This window comes from Anoplopoma fimbria, chromosome 18, assembly GCF_027596085.1.
Source record: "Anoplopoma fimbria isolate UVic2021 breed Golden Eagle Sablefish chromosome 18, Afim_UVic_2022, whole genome shotgun sequence".
Classification (NCBI taxonomy): Eukaryota; Metazoa; Chordata; class Actinopteri; order Perciformes; family Anoplopomatidae; genus Anoplopoma; species Anoplopoma fimbria.
Window position 1 is genome coordinate 13,381,678 of NC_072466.1, and position 24,043 is coordinate 13,405,720.

A 24,043-nucleotide genomic window follows, 5' to 3' on the forward strand; every position below is an offset into this window, starting at 1 on the left:
GCCCACTTAGCTTTGCCATTACTCAAATTGACATATCCAATATTCCCCACAAATGATAAATCAAAAACACAGGATCGAATTGGTGCGTTATGCCTGATTTTGTCCACCGGATTTTTATCGGAAGGACATTTGTTACTGCTGTGCGTATTGGCTAGACAAATAATTATAGCAATCAAGCCATGGAAGCTGTTGGAGCAGAAATGTTATTGCAGCCCTCGGTTTAAGTTCTTTTTGATAAAGTGGTGTGTTAATATTCAGGGGTATTTCAGAGGGGAATTAAGGACTGCTTTGGTGGAGTGTGTTGCATGACAGTAATTCACTGTTAGGAATAAGCCTTGTGAATAATGAATTTGGGGCACGTTTGAATGTGGCGTCCCTAATGGAGAGGGACTATATTTTTCTTTTAGCCCAAATAAAACTGAAAACGAATTGTTTTTATGCATAGCTGCTGATGAATTAACAGCAGTCAAACTTGGCTTTTAGGGATATTTGTCTTTTTCTACAACATTGATGTAGTTTTAAAGGGTGACTTCAGTATTTTTTAAACCTAGACCATAGTTTCCCAATGTTTCGTGTCTAAGTGACCAACGGGGACAACAACTATGGAAATTGGTCCATTATGGGGGGGGATAACGCTGCAGTTGGCAGCCGCAAATCGGGCTGCAGTGTAATCACTCGGAGCAATTCCTAGCAGTCAATGTACGCTCTCTAAAATGACTTGTTTTTTCCACTGACATGCAAAGGTTATGATGTTATTGACTGACAACTTTATGGCAAGAACCCCTTCAAGAAGGTTTATTATTTATTATCTGACGTTGATGTGGAAACAACTGGAGATTGCAGAGACATCTCCTTGAGCGAGATTTGGTTGAACACAATAACAAACAGACCGGATCGAACAAAATGTAAAGAAAGATAATCGTTTTTCCTAATGTTCTCAGACACTTATAATAACAATCTGAGCCTGTCAGTGGAAAAAACGAACCAGGCTAATTTTTTCCAAGCATATTAATAGTTGATTTTTTTATCATGGAATAGACCGCATATCTTTTATATCAGACTTCCACAGCAAGGAAAATATTGGTGTACGACGCGATCCTTTTCCGTCATAGAAGCTAGTTAATCCCTGAAAAAGCCCTGGAAAATGATTTATTGAAAAGAGTCTGCATTCTGAAACGGCAATGTTATTTTATTATAGTGTAGAGCTAGTTATTGGTAGTAGTGTGAGTAAAATAGAAGATCTGACTTTTATTTTATTATAAAATAACCCCATTTGGCTCCTTAGCTTACATATGTGGTCAAATTTTCTAACAGTATGTTCTGACTTTTAAAATTGGAAAAAAAATCAAGCCTTTTAGGATGAGGACCAGACGTTGTTTGGCAACCATAACGCTCTCTCTGATAACGAGTTTGGCAAAGGTTACTGGGTTCTAAACGTCCCCAAATCAAATAAAGAGCTGCCAACGTTAACGAAGACGGCTTTCCAGATTGAGCGGCACAGTGGAGCTGCAAGTTGTGAAAAGGGCTATCCGATAAACCCGACATGGATGTTGAGCATTATGCTGTGATGTACCATATGCATTAATGACATACAGGCTGACTGTCTCTCTCTCTCTCTCTCTCTCTCTCTCTCTCTCTCTATCTCTATCCATATCAGGTAACATCGCGTTGGACTTTCCGCTGTCCCGGCTGCCCTCAGGCCCTTTCACACGATGACTCGCATTTCCACGAACGCCACAAGTGCATCAACTTCTTCGTCAAGGTGTACGGCTACATGCCACTGCTCTACACGCAGTTTCGCGTGGACTCTGTGCTTTTTAAGACTCGTTTGCCCCACGACAAGACCAAGTGCTTCAAGTTCATCTAGCATCGGGGCTGAGTGGCCCAGCAGAGAGCCAAAAGCAGAGAGGACTGAAGGACTGGAGGTATTTATAAGACCAGCAGCTCCCACTGCGAGCAGTGATGAGGATGGATGGACTGCCAGATAAATGCACAGAAGGAAAGATTTTTGGTGGGAGAAACAAGTTAACCTTAAAAACTGTTGGTTTGGTAGTCTAATCCACAACTCCACTGAAGATCTGAGGAGTGGAAGCTGAAAGGAACCACTGCCAACAAAATGAGCCTTTTCAGTGGATGTCACTCCTCCTTTTTCATGTTCTTCTATCATGCTCCATCATCAACCACTACAGATGTCATTTGCACCTCTTCACAGCCTGCTGAGGGAAAAAAAAGGACAGTTGTACACAGTGTACAGATATTCTCCCAGGATAAACTCTACCTGACTGGAGCTATCAGTCTCTGAATCAGTGACGGACAGCAGTTCGGCCCAGCAGCTTGTTGACACTTTCAGTTAGTAGGTCAAAAGTGGCAGCAGCACATGGTTGACACTGCGTTTTTTTTTTTCTTTTCTTCCATTTTACAGTTACAAACTACTCTTCTTGTTCGTGAACGTGAGAGAAGCACTGATGGTCAGAAGTATTTTATTGAACAATCTTTCTTTCTATCTTTTTTTTTTTTTTTTTTTTTAATATATATATAATGTCTAAATGTATAAATCTCTGTTGAACGGACATTTTCCAGAACCTCGGCCTGTGGGAGATCAGACTCAGGCTTTAAAGTCTGAGAACGAGACAGGACCTCAACTGAAGAGTTGGCCCGATCATGTTTAGTAGTGTTACGTTTTCAGGAAGGAATTCACTTCAGCGGTCACCATAATGCCTCAAATTTGTCATGAAAACCAGCCGCAATTTTGTCGTTTTGTTCTGCTTACAGGATCTGCGCTCTTACATGAGTACTTGAAATGGCCTGTTTTTTATGCTCTAAGGCGTTTACTAATGTTTGTAAAATTGGTCCGAGGTTGAAGTAGTCATGTTTTAAATGTAGTAATAATAATAATAATAATAATAATTAATAATTAATAATTAACCAATCAACGGTTGCAATGTCCCTTAACTGAAGTGTAACAAAGTCAAGAATCACAGTTGCCAAAATGTGATGTAATTATAAAGAAGATTAAATGTGCTATTAGGATTATGGTAAAATAAAGTAAAAGTTTAAAGGGAATAGTTTGACATTTTAGGAAATCAGCGTTTTTGCTTTCAGGCAGTTGGTTAGATGAGAACGTCTTTGCCTCTCAGATCTGTCGAGTTAGCTTAGCTTAGCTTAGCTTATTTTAGCATACAGACTGGAAAACAAGGATTAACAACTAGCCCGGCTCTGTCAAAAAGTACCAAAATCAGAACCTCTGAAGCTCACTAATTAACTTCTTGTTTCTTAAATGCGTTAAAAATATTGTGTCAAAATGAGACGGTGTTCCCAGATGTTCTCATCTAACCCTCCACCAGAGACCAAATAAGCATAAACTATTAAACTATTGTCTTAATATATTGCCAGCTCTGGTTCTGAGACAGAAGTATTAGATTTGTCCCACCATGGTTATTTCACCTTCCTGGGCCATGTTTGTTTTTTTTTTTTACCATTGCTTGATGAATGTTTTCTTTGCCAAATAGGTACAATGTCTGCTGCTTTACAGCGTAGTTTGCAGGGTGCACAGTGTGAAAGGCTGCTAAACGGATGCAGTCTGGTTCACCCTGATCCACTCTGCATGGTACTTTTTAGGAGTCAATCCTTTGGAGTCCTTCCCATCATGTATTATAAATCCAAAGTATTTTATTTGACCAGACTTAATTCCTGTAATCTGAGGAAAAAGATCAACGTAAAGAAATCCCCTTGAAAAGATATATTTGGATAAGTTTAGTATTTTTAATTTTTTTTCCCATCCTAAAAGGTTCTAACTGTGAGGATGCTTTTATGACACAAAAACTCTCATAAGTCCATGGTTCCTGTATATTTATTGAATATATTGTTAAAAAAAAAGATTTTTTTAAACTGATAATGACACATTCAATAAAATGACAAGACGTTGTAGTTTATTATTCCTTATCGCGAAGACGTTCCAACCTGATTGAGCCGTGAGCTTATCTTTCTTTGCCAAGGGGAACTCGCTCATGCCACTGAATGCTTGAGGTGGAACTGACCTGAGAGCAGCACTCAGTCAGACCATTGTGTTTTATAGATGTCAAGATGAACTAATTGTTAGGAAGGTCGACCTGTAACAGAATGTCCTTAACTGAGCTTCTGCAACAGTCAGTGGGGAAGCAGTAAAATGTCTTTGAAGCCAAATGTCTCCCTGCTCCAGGTGGCTGCTGCTGCTGCTGCTGCTCTCTGGCCTCTCCAGTGAAATATACAAATATTTGATTAGGCATTTTTAGCCAAACAGGATAGATGAAGAGCGAAATTCCTAATTACACTGGTGTAAAATGACCATACAGATAATGTACACTTTAGCTGCAACAGAGATGGAAAAAAAACCAGCCTGGTTCCAAACCTCGTCACACCTGAACACTTTTATTGAAGCTCTGGGGGCCTCATAATTACCTGGCTGACTAAACCTGTCCTGGGGCATAAATGGGGGCAGCTGATACGTTGGAAGTCAAAGCCTCCCATTCCTCCAGTCCTTGGTCATCCTCCCCCCCCCCCCTCCCCTCCCCTCTCCCTCCTCTCTCCTCTCCTCTAGGATCTGTGGCACAGCTGGTTTTCCGTGGCCCAGAGCAGGATGAAAATTCCCTGGAAGGCCGCAGTCACCCTGCTAGTAGTTAGGAGCTGTGAAACAATGTGCTCCTGGGTCTGAATCACAACTGTTGGTGAGGCTCCAGCCACCTGCAACGCTGCTTGGGCTTGTGCCAGACTGATGTGGACTGATGACCGTGTCAAACATACCATTGAAGGCCAGATTAATGGAAATAAAAACTCTCAACATTGTTAAAACATGATTGGAATTATGGCCTCATTCTTTTCTCCGTCTTTGCAAAACACATTACTGCACCTTCACTATTTGATAATTGTTCCACCTTTCGGGAATATGGGTTTATTTGTTTTCTTGTCGAGTTAACATGTGGTGAAGATGAAGCTACAGCTAGCGGCTAAAACCCCCACCAGCACCTCTATAACTTAATAAAAAATATATATGTTTTATGTTGTTCGTTCGATCATTATTTGGTCAGAATAGACAGAGAAGCATGATGGCTTGCATACTGCAAAATGTGCCCAGATGCAGAGGGGCATCCTGGCATATTGTATGTGACTTACTAAGATTCTGTCTGAAATTCCATCCCAGCATATACAGAACACTAAAACAGTAGGCTTATGTGAGATGTTGCGTAATTGCGTACTATTTCCTGTAAAATAAAACGGATTGCCAACACTGGACACTACCCCTGCATAAATATCCCACAATGCAATGTGGTAATGACAACCACATTTCTAACAGACAATGGTGTACAGCTCTGTAATGTCAATAACGCTTCAATTGAAGTGTCCGGATTAGATTTCCCTTTGCCAGGTTTAATATATTTTTAAAAGTAGTTCAGACTTTTGTGATTTTTCTTTACAGATCATCGTTTGGTCACATGCGGTTACCATGGTTACGCGTCAAAAGCCAATTGTTTATCTGGCAGGAATGCTAGACATGTAGTTTGTATTTTCTTCTTATAATGAATAAAACTTGACTTGGAAGAAATGCGGCCCTGCAGCAGAAGTGCCGGGGCGAGGTGTGGTTACAGAACCCCAGAGCCAGAGGAGGGGGGTCACATGTGACATCACCGGGACGAGGAGAAGAAGAATGCATCCCACACCCTTAAGCTTCAGCCAGCAGAGCGATTGAGAGAGGTATTCATACTTTTGACTGAGACGTGGGGTGTGGCTGGGAAGTCTTCAGATGTGTTTTTGGGGGGATTTTCTGACTCATAGCTTTTCTTTGATGAGTGTTAAAGACTGGCTTTGATCCAGATGAGAACAGCGCAGGTAAAACCAGATTTCTCACACTTTTGGACAATGTTTTCCATTTATTTTAGCCTTTATTCAATAATCCATCTTCCATTCACTTGTAATAAGAAAATATTTCCTTATCTTTTTTTTTTTTTTTTTTTGCATTAATTTAATTTTTCCACTCCAGTTCAATTCACAGCCAGCGCTGCTGTTATCGCCACTGCCTCAGTCCTCAGAGAGACAGCCAGGTTTATTGGAGGAGGAATTGGCTTTTGCATATCCCTCCTCAGCGGGAAGCACCGTGTTTCTACATGAATGAACATGGCTGAGTTGTCAGAAGGCTGAATGGTGAAACAGGCTCAATCTGTATTACACAGGAAAGGAAGCTGCTCTTTGATACCAGTGGCTTGCAGAGCTGTGTCCAATTCTGCAAGAAGCTCGGCGCTCAGAGCACAAGACAGAATTTCATTCCCCTCGTTTAAAGTGGCGTCAGATGCATAGAGAACCGGGTTATGCAAGACCACAATAAAAAATAAATAAAAAGCTGTCTTTGTGTAGCACAATCCCCAAAGAGACACCCATACATCTGGTAAACCATTTGACTGATTGAACTGAATTAAACACAAAAAGGGAAAAACCAATGAATGACTCTTGCATAATGTCATGTGCATGTAAACAAACTGTACAAAGCGTCGCTTGTAAGCATAGTTGCAGCATGTTGTAGGCCCTTTTGTAACAGTCTTTTCATCTCCTTCTCTTCTGTCAATGGCTATGACTGATAGAGAAATGTCTGGTATGCTGGTGGCAGCTGAGGTCCAGAGAAGCCCAGAAGAAAAACAGGGAGGAGTCCGCTAGTCGTGGACCGAGCTCTTTGGTCCAAGATTCAGAGACAGAAAATGTTTGGAAGAGTCTTAACATTGTCCAGTAAACATTTAGTGTACATGCAGATCTCGCTGAAGGCAGAATTACTGGAAAACCTCCTTCTGTTCTTGGTATTTTTCAGTAATTATAATGTAATTCATTTTTAGTCTGCCTCGTCGTGTCAATAAAAAGGCTGGCGCTGGAGTGTACACCTCCACCTCCACCTCTACCAATAAAGTCAGTCTGCACATTAAAGGGTTTCAATGCATGCAGTCTCTGGCAGTGAAGACCGGGAACCCATGCCCGCTCTCACACCTGTATGCAACACACACACACACACACACACACACACACACACACACACACACACACACACACACACACACACACACACACACACACACACACACACACACACACACACATCACACATCTCACAAGGTGCCTCCTGCTCCCCACAAACTCTGACCGTCCAGGGAATGTTGTCATCGTCAGTCTTCGTAACTCTTCCCCCTATGTGTCGGTGAGGGTGTGCCAGTGGCAGACCTGCTGTCCCTCCCCCTCTTTCATCTCAGTCCAGTGGGTCTGCTGCTCCTCGCCGGTGCTGTTGAGGCCCAGGGAGACCCAGCCCAGCCTCTCCCTGGGCCTCATGCTGCTCCGGCGGCAGAACACCGACAGCACCAGAGACACTTCGGACAGCTGGAAGAGCGCCACCTGGAACAAGAACGTCTCCTTGTAGGTGGGGTTGGGCTGGCCGCGGCACACGGCCGTCTTACACTTGGACATCTCTTTCCCCTTTGAGTCCAGCATGGTCAGCTTCACGTAGGTGTCTGAAAAGGAAGTGTGGGAGAGCGATGAGAGAGCGCCATCGTGTGGCGGGATTTTGTTACTACAACAAACTAACTGTGCTTGCCCTTTTATATAGGCGCACGTTTTTTTACATTTGAATGCGCACTAATCAAAGAAAAGGTTAAAGCTCGGAAGTAGAGTCAGTGCATGGAAGTTACCTGAACCAGGACTCAGTGAAGACCAGGACTTAAGACTGGTACTTACAGCATTAATGAATACATTTTAGGGCTGCCCCGGTAGCTTAACAGGTAGAGCGTGCTTCGTATTATTAAGCGGCTCACTTAATAATACCAAGAAAAAGAATAGTTCCGCACTTCTTGCCAAAATTAGGTTTCAAAATTGATTCAACTCTCATATCTGTCAGTTAAATATGAAACTACTACAACTTCTTAGTGCTGAGAGCGCCACAAACAAGACAAATAAAACCAAAACTACATACAAGAGAAAAAAAATATGTTGCTCTGAAATTAGGATAAACCACCCAAATATTTTGAGGATTACAAGTTTTCATCATTTATTTGCGCATTAATAGAAATGAATCCAATGGAGCGAATATGTGACGTGTTATTATCTACACATGATTCAAAGATTCCTAACACTGATGAGGTTACTAGTAATTCACTGCTGACTTACCTCTCATGATATAAAGCTGCCCCCCTACGAAGTGTTTTATACAACAGAACAGACCGTCTGTGTCACACACCACGGCACACAAAGGTGGAAAGAAGAAAAACAGGAAGCAGTTTAAATATTGTGATACACACCAGAAGGTCAGCTTTCATTGGAAACTCTCATACTAATCAGCAATTGCTTTAGCACTTTGGCTTTAGTCACTTAGGTTATTAAAAAGCTGGTGCTGTTGCCAATTAATATTTAAATGTAATGGTGCACAATTTGTCAGCTGGTGGGAGTCTTGCCCGTCCGTTTTGCCAAAACAATTGCTTAGTGTAGCAGCACACTTTGGTGAAGCCAAATTACAAGGGAGAACTTTACTGAAAAGAAAATGTACATTGCCAACTCAAACACAGCTTGCACAAAACCCAAGAATGAAACAATTTAACATGAAACTTGTGTACGTACTGACGGGTTTATCAGACGCCGTGGTTTTGAAGTGGCTTCCCTGGATGACCTCAGCAGATAACTGTCCCGTGGCAGAGTTGTAGAGGAGACCCAGGAGGATCTCTGGCATGGAAGAGTCTTCAGTAGAGCGATAGGACAGAGCTCCTGCACTGCGAGAAACGCTCACCACAGAGCCGCAACCCTAACAGGATGAAACACACAGCGAGTTAGTCAAACAACTACTAGCCATGAAATATAGTACAGACCTTTCCCCTTCAGAATGAATAATACATTTGTTGACCCACTGGCTTTACATTCTAGTGCCATCACTTTTAAAAAAAATTGATATTTAATAATTTGGTTTATGACCAAATAAAACTGCTCCTCAGGTATGGGTCAAATGCAGAAGAGACATTTCGTGTATATATGTAACTGTGTGTGTAAGTGTACTTGACCAAATAAAGCTGATTTTCATTTTCATTTTCAAATACCTGCTCAACTAATAGCATTCACTTCATCAATAGCTGTACAAAGACTAATTGGCAAATGTTTAGATGCTAGATCTCTTTGACATTTTGTGTGAAGGTCTCACTGAAATAGTGCATCTAATGATGCAGGGAAACTTCTTCCTTTAACAAAATAATTAAATCTTGTTTAAACATAAACTAATTTAAAACCAAACAATTAGTCGATTAATCAATTAATCATGGGAAATTAACTATTTTGATAACCAAGAAAAAAGGGACAAACATTTGTCAGTTCCAGCTCCTCAAATGCGAGGATTTTTTGCAGTCCATTGTTTTACATTATGGTGAATTGAATATTGATTGGATTTGAACAAAAGACATCTAAAACTGAATTGAGAAAATAAAAAGAAGAAGAAGAATAGATTATGAAAAGTGTCCTTCGTTGAAGCCAAAGACTTATTTATGGCTTCAGATATTATTCAGAGTGAAAGAAAGAAATTCCCAAAGTGTTCTCACTGTGAGTTCGGAGCCCGGCTCCAGGGTGACAGGTAGAGCGATCTTTCCCTGCAGGTTGAGCTTAGTCAGGTAGAACACCTTCTCTCCCAGGACCTTCTCCTTTTTCATCCGCCTGATGCTGTACAGGCGGAATCGAACAGCGTAGTCCCCCAGGGCCTCCTGTTCCACTCTGGAAAACTTAAATGTTTCTGTAAAAACAGGACACGGACCCTTCTGCACCCCGGTCTTGGCCCGTTGCTTCTTGGTTGGCAGCAGGACCAGGTGGACCTGCCACGCGATGTTGCCCGTCTGTTTGAGAGCAGGGATGTCCGTTGCCGCAGTGACAGTCACTGCCAACCACTGCTCACCGGAATCGTACTCGAAGGCGACGTCCAGGGTGCCATACTTGGCGAATGGCTCTGGCTCGTAGGCAGTGGGGAGCTGAGGACCGGAGCCGTCCTGAATGGAGGAAAGAGAATCAGAGTATGAAAGAGGAGGGACTCTTACCTGTTAGACGGATCTTCATCAACTTACTCCTGTTCCTGACTAGTATTAGTTAAGTCAAATCATATAAAAGAAAACCATTTAAAATCAAATATTCTGTTTCTTTTAGTTTTGTGGTGCTGATTTTATGTTGTGTAAGTATCAAAAATATTGAAATAATAATAATAGAAAAATGTTTCCTGCTGCAAAACTTTTTTTTCAGCTCTTGTTGTGACGAAGACAAGTCAGAGAACCTATTATTAATAAATAAACCAATATATTGATCCGTAGGGGTTATAATTCTTGGAACTGGGTCAGATGTGATATCAAGATATACTGAAGAAACTGTAACAATGCTGTTTCATTTGTTTTCCTTCTGAAACAAGTAAAACCACCAACCTTTTCCATTCCATATCCTTATATATAAATACTATAAACTAAAACAACTATAAAGAGTTGGTTACAGACAGAGAGGGGAGCATACAGCAGCTCTGATCTCACCTCTGGTCCCAGCACAGCGGTGCTGTCACTGGGTATGTCCTCCTCACAGCCTTTGTTGAGGTAGCTCTCAGTGTCCTGGTCTACACTGGCCTCGCTGGCCTCACTGTCGCAGTGCTGTGGGGACGACCCCCTCCGGACAGCTCGCTCCGAGCGGGAACGAGAGGACACGCGCGCCGCCGAACCCTCGTCCTGGTACGGAGGAGGCTGGGGCTCACTGACGGAGGACTTTTTCTTTATTCTCTGGATGCTGTTGGCTGCTTCCACGACAATGATAAAGAGGGATGCAGAGGGAGGAATGTGATACTATAGGGTGTGTTATCGGAGACATACTGTGCTCAGCAGAAATAACCATTAAGTATGCAACGTATAGTCGACCGCAGAGTCAAGTTAACCTCTTAAACTGTGCCGACCCCACTTTAAAAATGACACAGCCTAGAGGTGTTCAAACTCTGTGTAATCATCATGTAGGTCCAATGAAGTGTTGTAAAAAGCAAAGAAAGAATAAGTTACCGTGTATCGTTATACAATTAAGTAATTTCAATTACAATTAAAGGAATAGTTTGACATTTTTTAAAATACGTTTGTTTGCTTTCTTGCTGGGAGTTTGAAGATCAATACAACTCATGACATAACTTGAATAAATGTATTAACCATAATGTCAAACTTTGAATGAATAGGAGGTGAATCAGTTGTTTGATAATCTTGGCCCTGAAACTCCCCAGATGGGAAATAATATAAATAAGTATATTAAGTGTGAAGTGAAAAATATCAGGCTAGTATAAATGTTACCTCTGTCTGTTAATATTTTTTTTTAGTTTGAAGAGATGTAAAGTAACAAAGTACCAACAAATTTACTCAAGTACTGTACTTGAGTCCAATGTTTTTTGTCTTTATATATATATATATATATATATATATTATGTATTTATCTTGTCCTTATTATTATGTATTAATATATAGATTATATAAATTGTATTATAGTGTATTACTGCTACTTTATACTTCTACTTCACTAAATTTCAGAGGGATTATTGTACTTTTTACTCCACTGCATTTATTTGACAGCTTAAGATACTTTGCAGATTCAGCTTAATAATCAAAAATAAAATCAAAAATAAATGATGATATTTTTATTATTATGGATAAAGACTTGACCAGCAGTGTATATAGTACTTAATAGCCCTACGTTTACTGGCTTTAACATTAAAGCAATTTATGCATAGTTTTTAAGTTTATTTCGTGCAAATACTTTTGTACTTTTACTTAAGTAACATGTTGAATATCTGAATTTTATTTGTAACAAAGTATGTCTTTGCTGTAGTATTTCTGCTTTTACTTAAATAGAATATCTGTGTACTTGTCCACCAGTGATTATTGCTGTTATTTGATCAATCTTAAACTATAATTTACGTTATGTGCTTTAATTATTTTTATTTTTATTCATCATAAGTGTGTCTTGTATTTTTGTAAAAAGTTTTGTAGAACTATACACCCTCTCACCCCGTTCGCTGGAGGCTTCACTGCTGTAGCCTCCCTGCTCAGTGGACTGTTTGCTTTTGTTGCTCCATGCAGAAGTTGTGTTCTGCTGGGCCACAGCCTCGGGGCCTTTGTCCTCCTCGCTGTCTGATAAAACTCCCTCTGGATAGAACACACAGAGACTTTTGTTCAAACACAACATTCATCTTACAAAACACAATATGTGCAGTGAAGAGAGACAAGAACAAAGATGCAGATGCTGAAACTGGCACACAGCACTCTGGAGAGCTGAATTTCAGGGTAAGAACATCAGTTTGTGACTCCAAAGAGAAGAAGAAGAAGAAGAAGAAGAAGAAGAAGAAGAAGAAGAAGAAGAAGAAGAAGAAGAAGAAGAAGAAGAAGAAGAAGAGACCCAGGCGGTGAAAGGGAAGCAGCACACCATCTAACCTTTTCCTTTCTTTTTCTTCTTGCTTTTCTTCCCTTTCTCCTTCTTCTTCTCCACATCCGAGGCCTCTTCTGATTTCTTCGGACTCTCCTTGGCTCCTTTCCTCTTCTTCTTGTCTGCCTTTTTCCTTTTCACTGTTGAGGGAGATTTAGAAAGCTCGGCCTCTTCCTCGTCATCTCCCTCTCTCTCAAGGCTGTCCGCCACCTCTACCTTCTCTTCTCCCTCTTCTTTTTGCTTTTTCTGCTTTGATAACCTGCCTTCATACTCAGAACCAGGTGATGGAGGTGCTTGAGCGGTTGAGCTGTCTCCGCTGACACTCACCTTTCTGTCTTGTCCACCACTGTTGTCTTTTTTCTCTAAAGCATCTGCTTCCTCTTCTTGCTCTCCATCTTGGGATTCCTCTTTGATTTTCTGTGCCTTGGCTTCTCTTTCCAGCTGCTTCTCTCTCCTCTCTTTTCTCCTCTGCTCTTTTTTCTCCTGCACCTCCTTCTCCTCCTTCTTCCTCTTCTCTTCCTCTGCTAACTCGGCTTCTGTCTTTTTCACTCGCCAGCATCCGTCCCTCCACTCCCACTCCAGCTGGCTCGCAGTGCTCTCAGCCTCGATAGCATCACCGGACTGGTTGGTCTTTGAGGCCGCGTTGCTTACTTTGCGTCCTCCTTCCTGTGCCGTGGAAATCTGACCAGATTCCTGGCCGCTGTTCTCCCCATCTTCCTCGTCTTGCACCTTGCTGATGATAGTGGTGACCTGCTCCGTCAGCTGGTCGCTGACAGCGTACGTGGCGTCACTGACGGCGTTGGCCAGGTCATCCACGCGGCTGGTGACCGAGTCCAGGAGGGAGGAAATGTTGACAGATGGGATGTTCTGCTGGAAGCTCTTGAAGAAGGCCATCTCTCAGCCGGGGATCCCGTCACCACACTGGCCGCTAGATTAGCTCATCAGAGGCACTGACACGGACATGTGGTGGTTAGAAGGGTGTAGCGGCAGCATCACAGTGTGTGCTGAGTTCAAACCAATGTGGTGATTGTAAAGATTATAAAACATATTTGGTAAAAAGAGCTTTTTCACAGTGTTTTTGTATTCAACTGTTTCAGACATTATAATAGGGTCGAAAACAATGACAATAATATGTACGTTAATCATTGCTGCACTGCAAAAAGACAAGAAAATCAGAATTCTATGGTCTCAGTTTTGTTGGGAGTTAAGCATCCTCTTAACTCTGATTTTACACATTCATGACTCATTCCGTGTTTTTCCACACAGTTCTCTGTTCACATTTCCGACTCTGGGTGCTTTAATTATGCTTCCTCCGTTCCTCACTCCTCCGTCCTCCATCCAGTGACCCAGAAATTAATCAAGGTCGGCCATCATTGAAGAAGGAGGAGCGAGACTCTTGGAGCGAGGAAGCAACCCTTTTGATTGTACCGTCCTGTTATTGAAGCGGCTTATAACATTAATAAAAAAATGTGACTTATACTGTAATTAGGCATTAATTATCATCTGTGGAAAATGGTGGCTCTGAAGTTATTCTTGTATGTAAAGCTGAATCTGAATTATGAATAAATCATACAAACATGACCTCGCACTTTGCCTTACTCTGGAAAAATGCAGTCAGATACACAGCTGGACAGTTGTGCATACAAACATACAATTAACCCACTTATGGTGGAACACATTTTGTATGCAAAGTAACATTAGCATTAAACCCTCCTCCCTTATGCTTCTATCCTTTCAATGAAAATTGTCATTTGTATATTAGTGATAGATATTTTTTTGTTTTGGGAGCATTGCTATCCCAGTTTATAATCTGCATAAGAGCAACCATTTCACTCAGAGGAAATGCACATGTTTTGCACTAAATGAGCCGATAATATTGTGTGTAAATGCAGCCACTGTGGTAGATCTACATATGTGTTGAGTACCTGGCTGGTTGTTCTTATAGCCACTGAGATGTGACAGATCTGCCGGACTCCCCACTGACAGCTTGTTGCTGAGGTAAAGAAAAAACAGAGCCATCAACGCCATGAAGGCTGCAATGGAAGACAGGACACCCAGAAGCTCAGGAGAGACTAAGAGGGAGGAGAACAGAAATAAAGAGGGAGGGAAGAGGAGAGTCGGGGGAAGGAAAAGGAAAGATAGACAGAAAAAAAGGAGGAAACAAAAAAATTAGACAAACATAATACTGATGTAAGAGATACATTTCCAAACCAAGTTTATTCTTAAGAAAAGAATATGCTATAAATAGAAACAAACACCTAAGGCGGCAAGCTAACAAAATGCTTTCAAAGCTGTAAACAACTCCACTTTGATACCACAAATAAACCTATTTGATGATACGCGTTGTATTTGGTAGTCAAACTCCTAAAATGTTGACTCGTAAGTCGGGGGTCAACATCAGCTATTGTGCTTTTCAACAGTCAGTGCTTGTTCCACTTCAAAGGCATAACAGATACAATATACAGCAGTGAATGTAGGCCAACCATACTTCATGTAACCATGCAGCACTGCGCCGCTGATGTGCTATTTTTATGAGAGCCTCAAAGGGGCTGCATCTAACTGAAACGTAGACTGGGTAAACCAGCCAAACCGCACTGGGCCTGCACTTAATATGCAGTGTAGTAGCTGAAGAAAACAGCAGTCAATGAGCTGTAGGCTTTTTCTAAAGACCAAATACCTCAGTGGAAAGGGCAGCATGTAAAATGAAGCACACTGGAAGCGAAGGCTCTGTCACCTGGCAGGTCTGGATTTTAAGTTTAAGTACTTCTTGAGCCAATTAACAGTTTTTTTTATCCAACAATTATATGGACATATTCACCAATGAAGACACCAACACAGGTGTTTTCTATTCACTAAACTCCTCCCATGAGCAGTGATTGTCCAATCGTAGCTTAGCAACCGTAGGCGAGCTATAGACTACTCCACATGTTGGGGTGGTGAGTATCGTGCTGTAGAGCTATACTTTGCATTTAAAGAGTATCACTTTCACTTTATTTGAGCCTTTCTAAAAATCCAAACCACCAAAAACAAACTGTAAGGAATCTTAAAGGGTGTGTTTGCTCTCCGATGTGCTCCAAAAGTAGTAACCTATAACGTCCCTTACAAGGCCAAGAGCTGGCATAGCAACATCAGTTTGAGTAGTTACAGGTTACGCTGGAAAAAGCTCTGTTCGCATCGAGTACATCCACTTTCTAGTATTTGTGTTAGTGTTGTAATTGACACTACAGCAACCCTGGGCAACATCAATCCTTGTCCTAAGAGCTTTTTTCTCTTCTAACCTCTGTCTTGAAACATAAGCACCCATTTGGAGTCGTGTTTCTGGCCACCCAACGAATGTTAGTCCAATATTAATTCTCCTTTCAGGTCTCTTTTGGCCTCCACCAACTCTTGAAGAAAATATCTGGCTCTTTAGCTGCTGCATGCTTGTGTTCACCAGCTAGTGGCTCACTTTGTCTGTCTCCTGTTTGATGCTGAGGAGGTACAGAGTGAGGTTTTTTTGGCTGCTTGCTGTGTCTGGAAAGGAAACTGATGAGAGCGCCGAGACTGAACCACAACAACAGCCTAAATGTTCATCAATTGGTCAACAGTCTGAAAACTTGTATTGGTACTGAGAGCACAAATGAGAGACGGAGAAGAGAAAAAGAGAGACATAGCTTCTTAACCCTCCTGACTACAGACTGAAAATGATGGTCAAAACTTGTTTCACCATGGCAACAGGCAGAGACCACTGCAGCCTGACAACTAGTTCTGCTGCTTGCTTGCCGACCGCCAAAGTAATGAATGCTAAATTCCCAACAATGGCAAGAGAAGTAGGAGAGAGATAAGAGCTCCGACATGGCGGCAGAGGTTTACCTACCTCAATAGGAATATCCTCTTTATAGCCAGCTGTTCTCAAAAAAACACTATCAGTACTTCTGCTGCTATAGATAGTAAATGATCTAAGAAGAGAGGAAAAACAAAGTTGTCCTGCTCTGAAGTAATCCGACATGTAATAAATCCCAGTCCCAGTCAGCACTTGCCAGGCTTACGTATCAACTCTCACTGCAGACGGTTGTGTCGATGGTGCCAGAATGACCTCCGCAGTCGCCTGTCCGAATTGACACAGTTTATGGCCCCATGCTCACATGGTGCGATAACACCTCATACATGGCCCTGCTCTGTAAATGTCAACAACAGCTGAATAATTTAGACACCTGAGGTAACCTGAGGCCCCCGTCAATGTACACTGGAAAGTAGAGAGGTAGCAACACGGCCTTGGAAACAGCTCACCCTGCTGTCAGTGGTTTTTGATATAGTACCCATCATTCTCAGGAAAGCTTGATATTTCTCTTAACAGATTAAAGTGGATCCTTCTCAGCCACTCCCGTTCCTTTGTCTCTGCCCCTCTTTCACTCCATCCCATTCTCTCTGAGTGTGTGCATGTGCAAATTGTGTGTCTGAAAAGAATATTAAAGAAATTAATCTTTTACAGCGTGTGAACTGAGGCTGAACCCAGGACTCTGAACTGAGCCTCGGGATTCAATCTGCTTTTTTTTTTTAATTTCGAGGTAATGACTCCAGCGAGCCGACTAATAAACATGAAAACACAGTCACTGAACCATTCAATGTGCAAACAGCAAATGAATAATAACCTCGGAGGAAACGTGGGCTCATTTAGATCAAATGTTTTTTGTATCATAAAAACAAGGGGAACAAATCATTCTGTCGTGTTTCTACATCACTGTGATACTGAAATATTCTCATTGTGGCCAGAACCGTCACTAATTCATTAATGTAATAACTTATCACACTTTTAAGCATTTAAAACAGTGCATACTTAACCTGGCTCTAGTTTGTAGGGCATGTTGTTTAAAAGGTAAGCAGGTAATCTGGAAATGTTGCTTACACATGGACTTCTGATACGAAACAAAACCTCCGTGCTGAATAAATCATGAACACACAGCTGCCTTCTTTTGCTGAAGTCAACCAAAACTTGATATGCCGTGCATAATTCACATGCAGACATTATGCTTTGTGAAGTCTAAATAGAGACACTTTCTAAACACCAAACTTCAGAGGAATTACACAGGAATAAGGAAGGTTGAGAGCTAAATATTTTGACAAGGCAATCTTTGGGCTTTTAAAGTGCTGTCGTGGAGTACAACTAAGCACCAACGGCATTATGCTCCGAATGAAAACAAACACAAACAGAAAAAAGGCTTTTTGCAAAAATTGCAAAGTGAACATGGCCTTACCTCGTCTAGCACAGATGAGCTCATGAACACCACAGTTCCTCCCCCCTCCTGAGAGAGAGAGAGAGAGAGAGAGAGAGAGAGTTGGGAGTCAGAGGTTATAAATATGATTCCATGTAGGCTACGGTAGAAACATATGTTCATCCCTCAGGTTAGGGAGGCTGGCAGATGGTTACGCCAAGAAATATAAAACTCATAAGCTGGAAAAAATGAAGAAAAAGAAACTCAACCAAATCAAATGGTTAATGACCATAAACGGGCCGGAATTGTATAATAGATATTGTAGGATATTTTTCTCAGCAATGTAAACCTGGAGCCGGTAAGCTTAGCTTGTCTTAGGTCAAAGACTGGAAGCAGGGGGAAACAGCTAGCATACCAACATACAAAAGCAAAAGTGTAACAATCACATGTTTTTGTTTAATGGGGAGATATGTTCTGGACTTTTTTTATTAGCTGTGTTGATTATTGAGCTCAAGAGGTGCTCATAGGCTTTTTTTCACCTTTAGAAAGGTCCAGGCTAGCTGTTTCCTACTACTTCCAGTCGGTATGCTAAGCTAAGCTAACAGTCTCCTGGTTCCAGCTTAATACAGTAATTAACGGACAGGTATGAGTGACAATAATCTTAATAATCATACAACTCTCGGTAGAGAAAGAATGAGAATGAGAGAATGGGAGAGAAATAAGTGCTATTTCGAAAATGTCTAGGTGTTCCTTTAATGGACATTCGTGGGTAAAGTACTGAAAAAAACTTTTTTTTAAATTCATTGTATAAATCTCTTGAAATGGGTAAAAATTGTGCCCATTCATGTTTTACAATATTCATATTAAATGCAGTGATTATTACTTCAATGCATTTTTCATAATAAGTAATAATTCAGGAATAATTGTGCTTCCCAACACCACGGTCTAAATGTCCTCTGAATACTGAAGTCTTTATGTATGTACCGGTTGGGACCTGTTGGGACATTGTCAGCATGAAGATATAATAAGTTAAATGTGTGTTTCACCTAATTATCACCAATTTATATAATCTAATTGCATTGTCTGGAAAATGGTTTTAAAAGGTTTTACTTTTTTCACTCCATTATTTTCTTCAAAGTCCCACTGAGGCCTAATTTAATGAAGGATCCTGACACTTGCATCACTTGATTCACACATCATCCCTCTTGGCCTCGTCACCTCAGTATTTAATGATTCAGGTATCTACAAAGGTAGAGAAAGAGAGAAAGCTCTGAGGCCGACTTGTGTTATGTCACATAGCAGACAGACACCCTCTGGACCAATTCACTTTATGTAAGAGAATCTCTCTGTTGGCTTCCAGAGACAAAAAGCTTACCAAAATGTAGCAAACTGTTCACTAATATCCTTAAAATCAAAGGTATGATTTACAAGAGGGCTTTTTGCAGGAAGAAGATTATCTTAAATGACTTCCTCTGCAGTCATATAAAGCAGTATTTTTTTGAGTAGGCTAACTCTACTTGTATGTGTTTCGAATATCGAAGCACTGAACCGCTTGTTTGTGATGATGGTTTTGTAATTGGTTAAAGTAAAACCGCAAGCTTCAAGATGCAAAAATAGCTGGGCCTGTGTGCTGACGCCATCAAACAAATAAAATCAGGAAAATCTATTTTAAGATGATTCTTCCCAAAATTACTTCTCACTTTTACTGAGCTAAAAACAATAAAAATTCCATGAAGTCCAACAAAGTACAACATCATCAGGGCAGGTCCTTCAGCCATTTAATAGGTTAACTAGACACACATTTTACCTTCATCATACCAACTCAATTACATACAAACCTCAACATTTTAGGAAAGGTATAGTTAATTTGCACATTGTGAGGAAATCTGTTTCAGCTGCATCTATGTCTGTCTCCTTCAAAATGCCTGAGGACCCACAGCAAACAGTTTATCTATCTATAAACTGACTTGGCTGAAATTGGGTGCTTTTGACTGGGTCCCCCCCCCAATAACTAGATACAATATATATTTTAAAGCAATAATTAAGACAGAGACAATGATATGAAGTAATTGGGAGCAAATCATTTGACAAACAAATTGTAATGATAGAATGAAGTCCACTGGGATCTGCGGGGACCCCATTGAATTATGGTTAAATATATTTGAAGACATATTGCACTCTGATTGGAATATTTTGAATGATACACTAAATCCTAACTTTCAAAAATAAACCATTGCTTTATGAATAATATAGCCCTAATTTTGATTGCGTATTTGTATATATAGCCTATGAAATGTGAGTTGCAGATCTATTCCTTTAGTCACTGCCGATATGTCTTTATAAAACCGTACCCCCCCCCTCCCTCTCTCTCTCTCTCTCTCTCTCTCTCTCAGGTGACGTGTATCAACAAACAAGGCTGCACGTATGGCTGCACGTGACATAATAAAGAACAGTGCCCGTGACAGGACAGGACAGGGCACGCGCCTACTCTTCACTGCCAGCATCCGTTTTTTCCTGCCGCTGCTCGGTGTCCTGTGTGTTCCGGTCACGAACCCGATATCTGACAACAGTGGTTGGTTTTTAGAACTCAAGTCGTTATTATTTTTTAATAATATAACAAAACACCATATTCATCCGCCAGGTGATGTCGTTCTTTTACAGTGGCAAAACAAAGTTGTCATGTGATTGCTAACAAGCAGCCTGCTGTGATATTTTCGGTCGGAGCCCAAAATAAATATTACAATTATTTTATATTTCATTTCTGTCACAGGCGTGTTTGAACCAACGTGACTGGGTCAGATCAGAGCTTTGGCTGTCCGCATCCGTGTCCACTTGAGCATCACTTCACGCGGCTGTGCGATATGAGAGCACGCGCGCATCCCGTGAAGGGATCACAACATTCCTGCATCAGCGCGCGGGTATCCGCACTTCAGCATCAGCCTCGTGCCGCTAGCCGTCCCAGCTCCGGAGCACTGCGGCACGGCGTGATTTAAAAAAATAAATTAAAAAAACCCGGAACTGGTTTCACTATAACATTTATTCTGAATAAAATCTGTATTATTTTTTAATAGCAGCATTCTCATTCCGCCGAGAGTAAAGTTTCACATGAGTCCCGCAGGACACCTGAGACCGAGTACTTACCGTCAATCGCCATGATGCTCCGTCCCGGACTCTACCAACTGTGGGGGGGTGTGATGGAGGAGCGAGGAGGGAGGAGGGAGGAGGGAGGTCATTCATGTGCCAGTGGACGGTGTGTGTGTGTGTGTGTGTGTGTGTGTGTGTGTGTGTGTGTGTGTGAGAGAGAGAGAGAGAGAGAGAGAGAGAGAGAGAGTGCATAGGCATTTGCTATTTCAATATCAGGGGCACTATGTAAGCTATTAGGCATAATATTGAACATATATTAAAAATTGTGGGATAAAAAGGATGAAATGAGCCTCTATTGATCCACAGAGGCCAAAAATCAGTTTTTGCAGCAGCACATAGACAGAGATAAATAGATTAATAGAGAAAGCAAAAAATAAATGATAATATACATAGTATATGAAACTAAAATAAGATTAGAAGTCAAAGTAATACAGGAGTAATTAAAGACAAAGAGACAGTGATGGCAGTAGCAGTAAACAAAAAAGACACAAGCAGGCTACAAATAATAGCCTACACAGGCGAAAATATACAATGTATATAACATGGTGGTTGTAAGGCAATATAACAAGATGAACTTAAAATAAAGAAACCTCTCTCTATATATATATCATGAATCATAAGTTATCTATTTGTTGCAGTACAGTTAGTTAGTTGCTTTTTATTTACCATACGACCCATTTGGGACATTCAATCATACAATTTTACATACATCTTAATAGTTACATGTAAATAAATAAATTGTTCACTAAATAGAAGAATAAAGAGAAAAAGTGTATCCTGATGAAGAACTTGTTTCCCTCATCCTTCTCAAAGGTACTGTATATGGCCAGACAAATGACTGATGAGTTCAAGGTTTTTTAATTAGAAAGAAATATAGACAAATAATTGACAACAATCACGGTGCAATTTTTTTATGAATCACTTATTGTTCATGAGAAAGATTTTTAGGTATATATTCCTTTCTAAGGTAAGGTAAGCTGTCTCAGAGAAAGTAGTGTTGGTTTTACAGAAAGACTGAAAACACCCTTTCAAATTTGAAACCAAATTATAATTTGAGATTTAGAATTGTTTTGACTTGTCTGTAGTGGTGGAGGAAGTATTAAGATCCTTTACTTTTCAAGTAAAAGCCCCTGTACAACAATAAAGAAGAAAAAACTACATTACAAATTATGCATTCAAGATTGTACTTGAGTGAAAGAACAGAAGTAGGTAAAAGGTCAAAAAAAAGGTAAAAGTACTTCTGTGAAGTGAATTGTCTCCTGTGACTGATATAGCCTATATGCCATTATTAGATTGTTCAATATCTACTCATCATTTAACTGGTGTAGCTGCTGGAGGTGGAGTTACTTTTAACTACTTTACAGTTAGTCAGTTAGTCTGGCAGTGGTTACCAGTTTAGGTGTTGGACCTCTCCAAAAGGTCACAACATAATTGTGAGAGGTTCTATTGTGATATATGATGATATATCATACTGCACAATACTTTTAGTTGAATACTTTAAAGACCTTTTACTTGTAATATTTCTGCACTTCTACTTAAGAATGACAGAGTATTTTTACTCAATTGGTACTTTAGCTGAAGGATCTGAGAGCTTGTTCCACCACTGATTATAGGTGGGGATGATGGTGATGGTTGATAATATATTCTTATTCTGGAGTTTTTCTTTTTCTTTTTGTTGTTGTTTTTGGAATAGAATGTCTGTGCATGTGTATGTGTATGTGTGTGTGTGTGTGTGTGTGTGTGTGTGTGTGTGTGTGTGTGTGTGTGTGTGTGTGTGTGTTGTGTGTGACATCACATTCTAGGATTCTAGAATGATGACGCATTAAAGGCACAGATTAGACTATTATATGAGCCTTTAATGTATAACATATACAAACATATCATTTAGCACATTTGGGAACAGATCTCACTGCACAGACCACTGAACGACTGAAGAGTACTGAAGAAGGTATCGCATGCATAAAACAGAAGAAGAACCACAAACAAGCATTCAATCTGAGAAAGATAAACCAGAGATGCTCCAAGAGAAGAAAAACATCTCTGAAGTCACCATGGACCAACCTCAAACACCCATGGAGTCTGCCCATCCTACTGCATCTGTAACTAGCACAGAGGCAGGAGGTGAGGACCAGCTCCGGTTGTTTGTCTCCCTTCTGACAGTAAGAGTGATGACCAAGTGTCACGCTCTCCAGAACCGCAGCCAGGAGGAGTGGGTCCCCCACACAAAGAGACTGGTAAACCAGACCATGGAGGGACTCACTATCACCAAAGGCTTCTGCTCTGATTTCAAGAGCACCAAGAAAATGTGCAAAGCCGTACTTAAAGACCTGCAGAAGAAGTTTTGCGGTAAGAAGCTGCTGGAGTCTCTAATAACATTAGAGGATGCAGTTGTGGACGCAGCATCGTCCAGTCTTTGCAGGCCCACATCACAGAGCTGTCTGCTCAGCTTGTGAAGAAGGATTCCTCCCGCTGTTGGTGGAAAGATCTGCTCCAGGTCCTGGCTTTCATTGGGGGTTTACTTGCTGCGCTCACTTTAATCACATTCATCCCATAAAGCAGCACAACAGCAGCTGCAGTGGGCAAATAGCCGCAGAGTTTCTGCCTCTGTCGGTGTGGGTTTACTCCGGGTACTCCGGTTTCCTCCCACTCTCATAATTTGAACAATAAACATTTGGAATTATTTTTTTTATATCTGAGGAACTTCTTTAAATTAGAAATATAAGGCAGAAAAAGTTGAGTAAAATTAAAATAGAAAGAATCAAACTCAAAAAGAGAGGCTGAAATGAAATGAAAATATCTTGATTAAGTACATATATTTTCATGCTTAAAGGAATATAAAAAATGAATTTTACTTAATACACATTATTATTTTTGTGTGCCCAAATCCAATAAATCAATACATCTTATCATTATATCAAATTTGCTTTTTATTTACCATACGACCCATTTGGGACATTCCACAGGGGATTACATTGACAGTCAATCATACAATTTTACATACATCTTAATAGTTACATGTAAATAAATAAATTGTTCACTAAATAGAAGAATAAAGAGAAAAAGTGTATCCTGATGAAGAACTTGTTTCCCTCATCCTTTTCAAAGGTACTGTATATGGCCAGACAAATGACTGATGAGTTCAAGGTTTTTTAATTAGAAAGAAATATAGACAAATAATTGACAACAATCACGGTGCAATTTTTTTATGAATCACTTATTGTTCATGAGAAAGATTTTTAGGTATATATTCC

At 40.6% G+C, this 24,043-nt stretch overlaps 2 protein-coding genes across 2 annotated transcripts in view; one reads left to right on the top strand and one right to left on the bottom strand.

Annotated features, from left to right (window-relative positions):
- Positions 1 to 4,539, top strand: part of extl3 (exostosin-like glycosyltransferase 3) — a 29,756-nt gene extending 25,217 nt beyond the window's left edge. Inside the window, exon 6 of the mRNA XM_054618934.1 lies at positions 1,658 to 4,539. Within this exon, the coding sequence (XP_054474909.1) occupies positions 1,658 to 1,867 (210 nt within the window). The 3' untranslated portion in view covers positions 1,868 to 4,539. The remainder of the gene's footprint in view (positions 1 to 1,657) is intronic.
- Positions 4,540 to 7,200: 2,661 nt separating this feature from the next.
- Positions 7,201 to 13,350, bottom strand: LOC129107588 (synaptotagmin-14-like). The gene is made up of 8 exons (XM_054619089.1): positions 12,937 to 13,350; positions 12,549 to 12,726; positions 12,042 to 12,179; positions 10,542 to 10,798; positions 9,579 to 10,016; positions 8,617 to 8,797; positions 8,170 to 8,226; positions 7,201 to 7,517 (listed from the first exon to the last, which is right to left on the bottom strand). The coding sequence occupies exons 1-8, from the start codon at positions 13,348 to 13,350 to the stop codon at positions 7,201 to 7,203; spliced, it is 1,980 nt and encodes a 659-aa protein (XP_054475064.1).
- Positions 13,351 to 24,043: the final 10,693 nt, after the last annotated feature.

Coding starts and splice junctions, on each gene's coding strand:
- LOC129107588 (XM_054619089.1), bottom strand. CDS start 13,350: ATGGCCTTCTTCAAGAGCTTCCAGCAGAACATCCCATCTGTCAACATT. Junction 10,799..12,041: donor TGAAGCCTCCAGCGAACGGG/GTGAGAGGGTGT, acceptor TTGTCGTGGAAG/CAGCCAACAGCATCCAGAGA. Junction 7,518..8,169: donor GCAGCTTTATATCATGAGAG/GTAAGTCAGCAG, acceptor CTTCCTTTTCAG/ACACCTACGTGAAGCTGACC.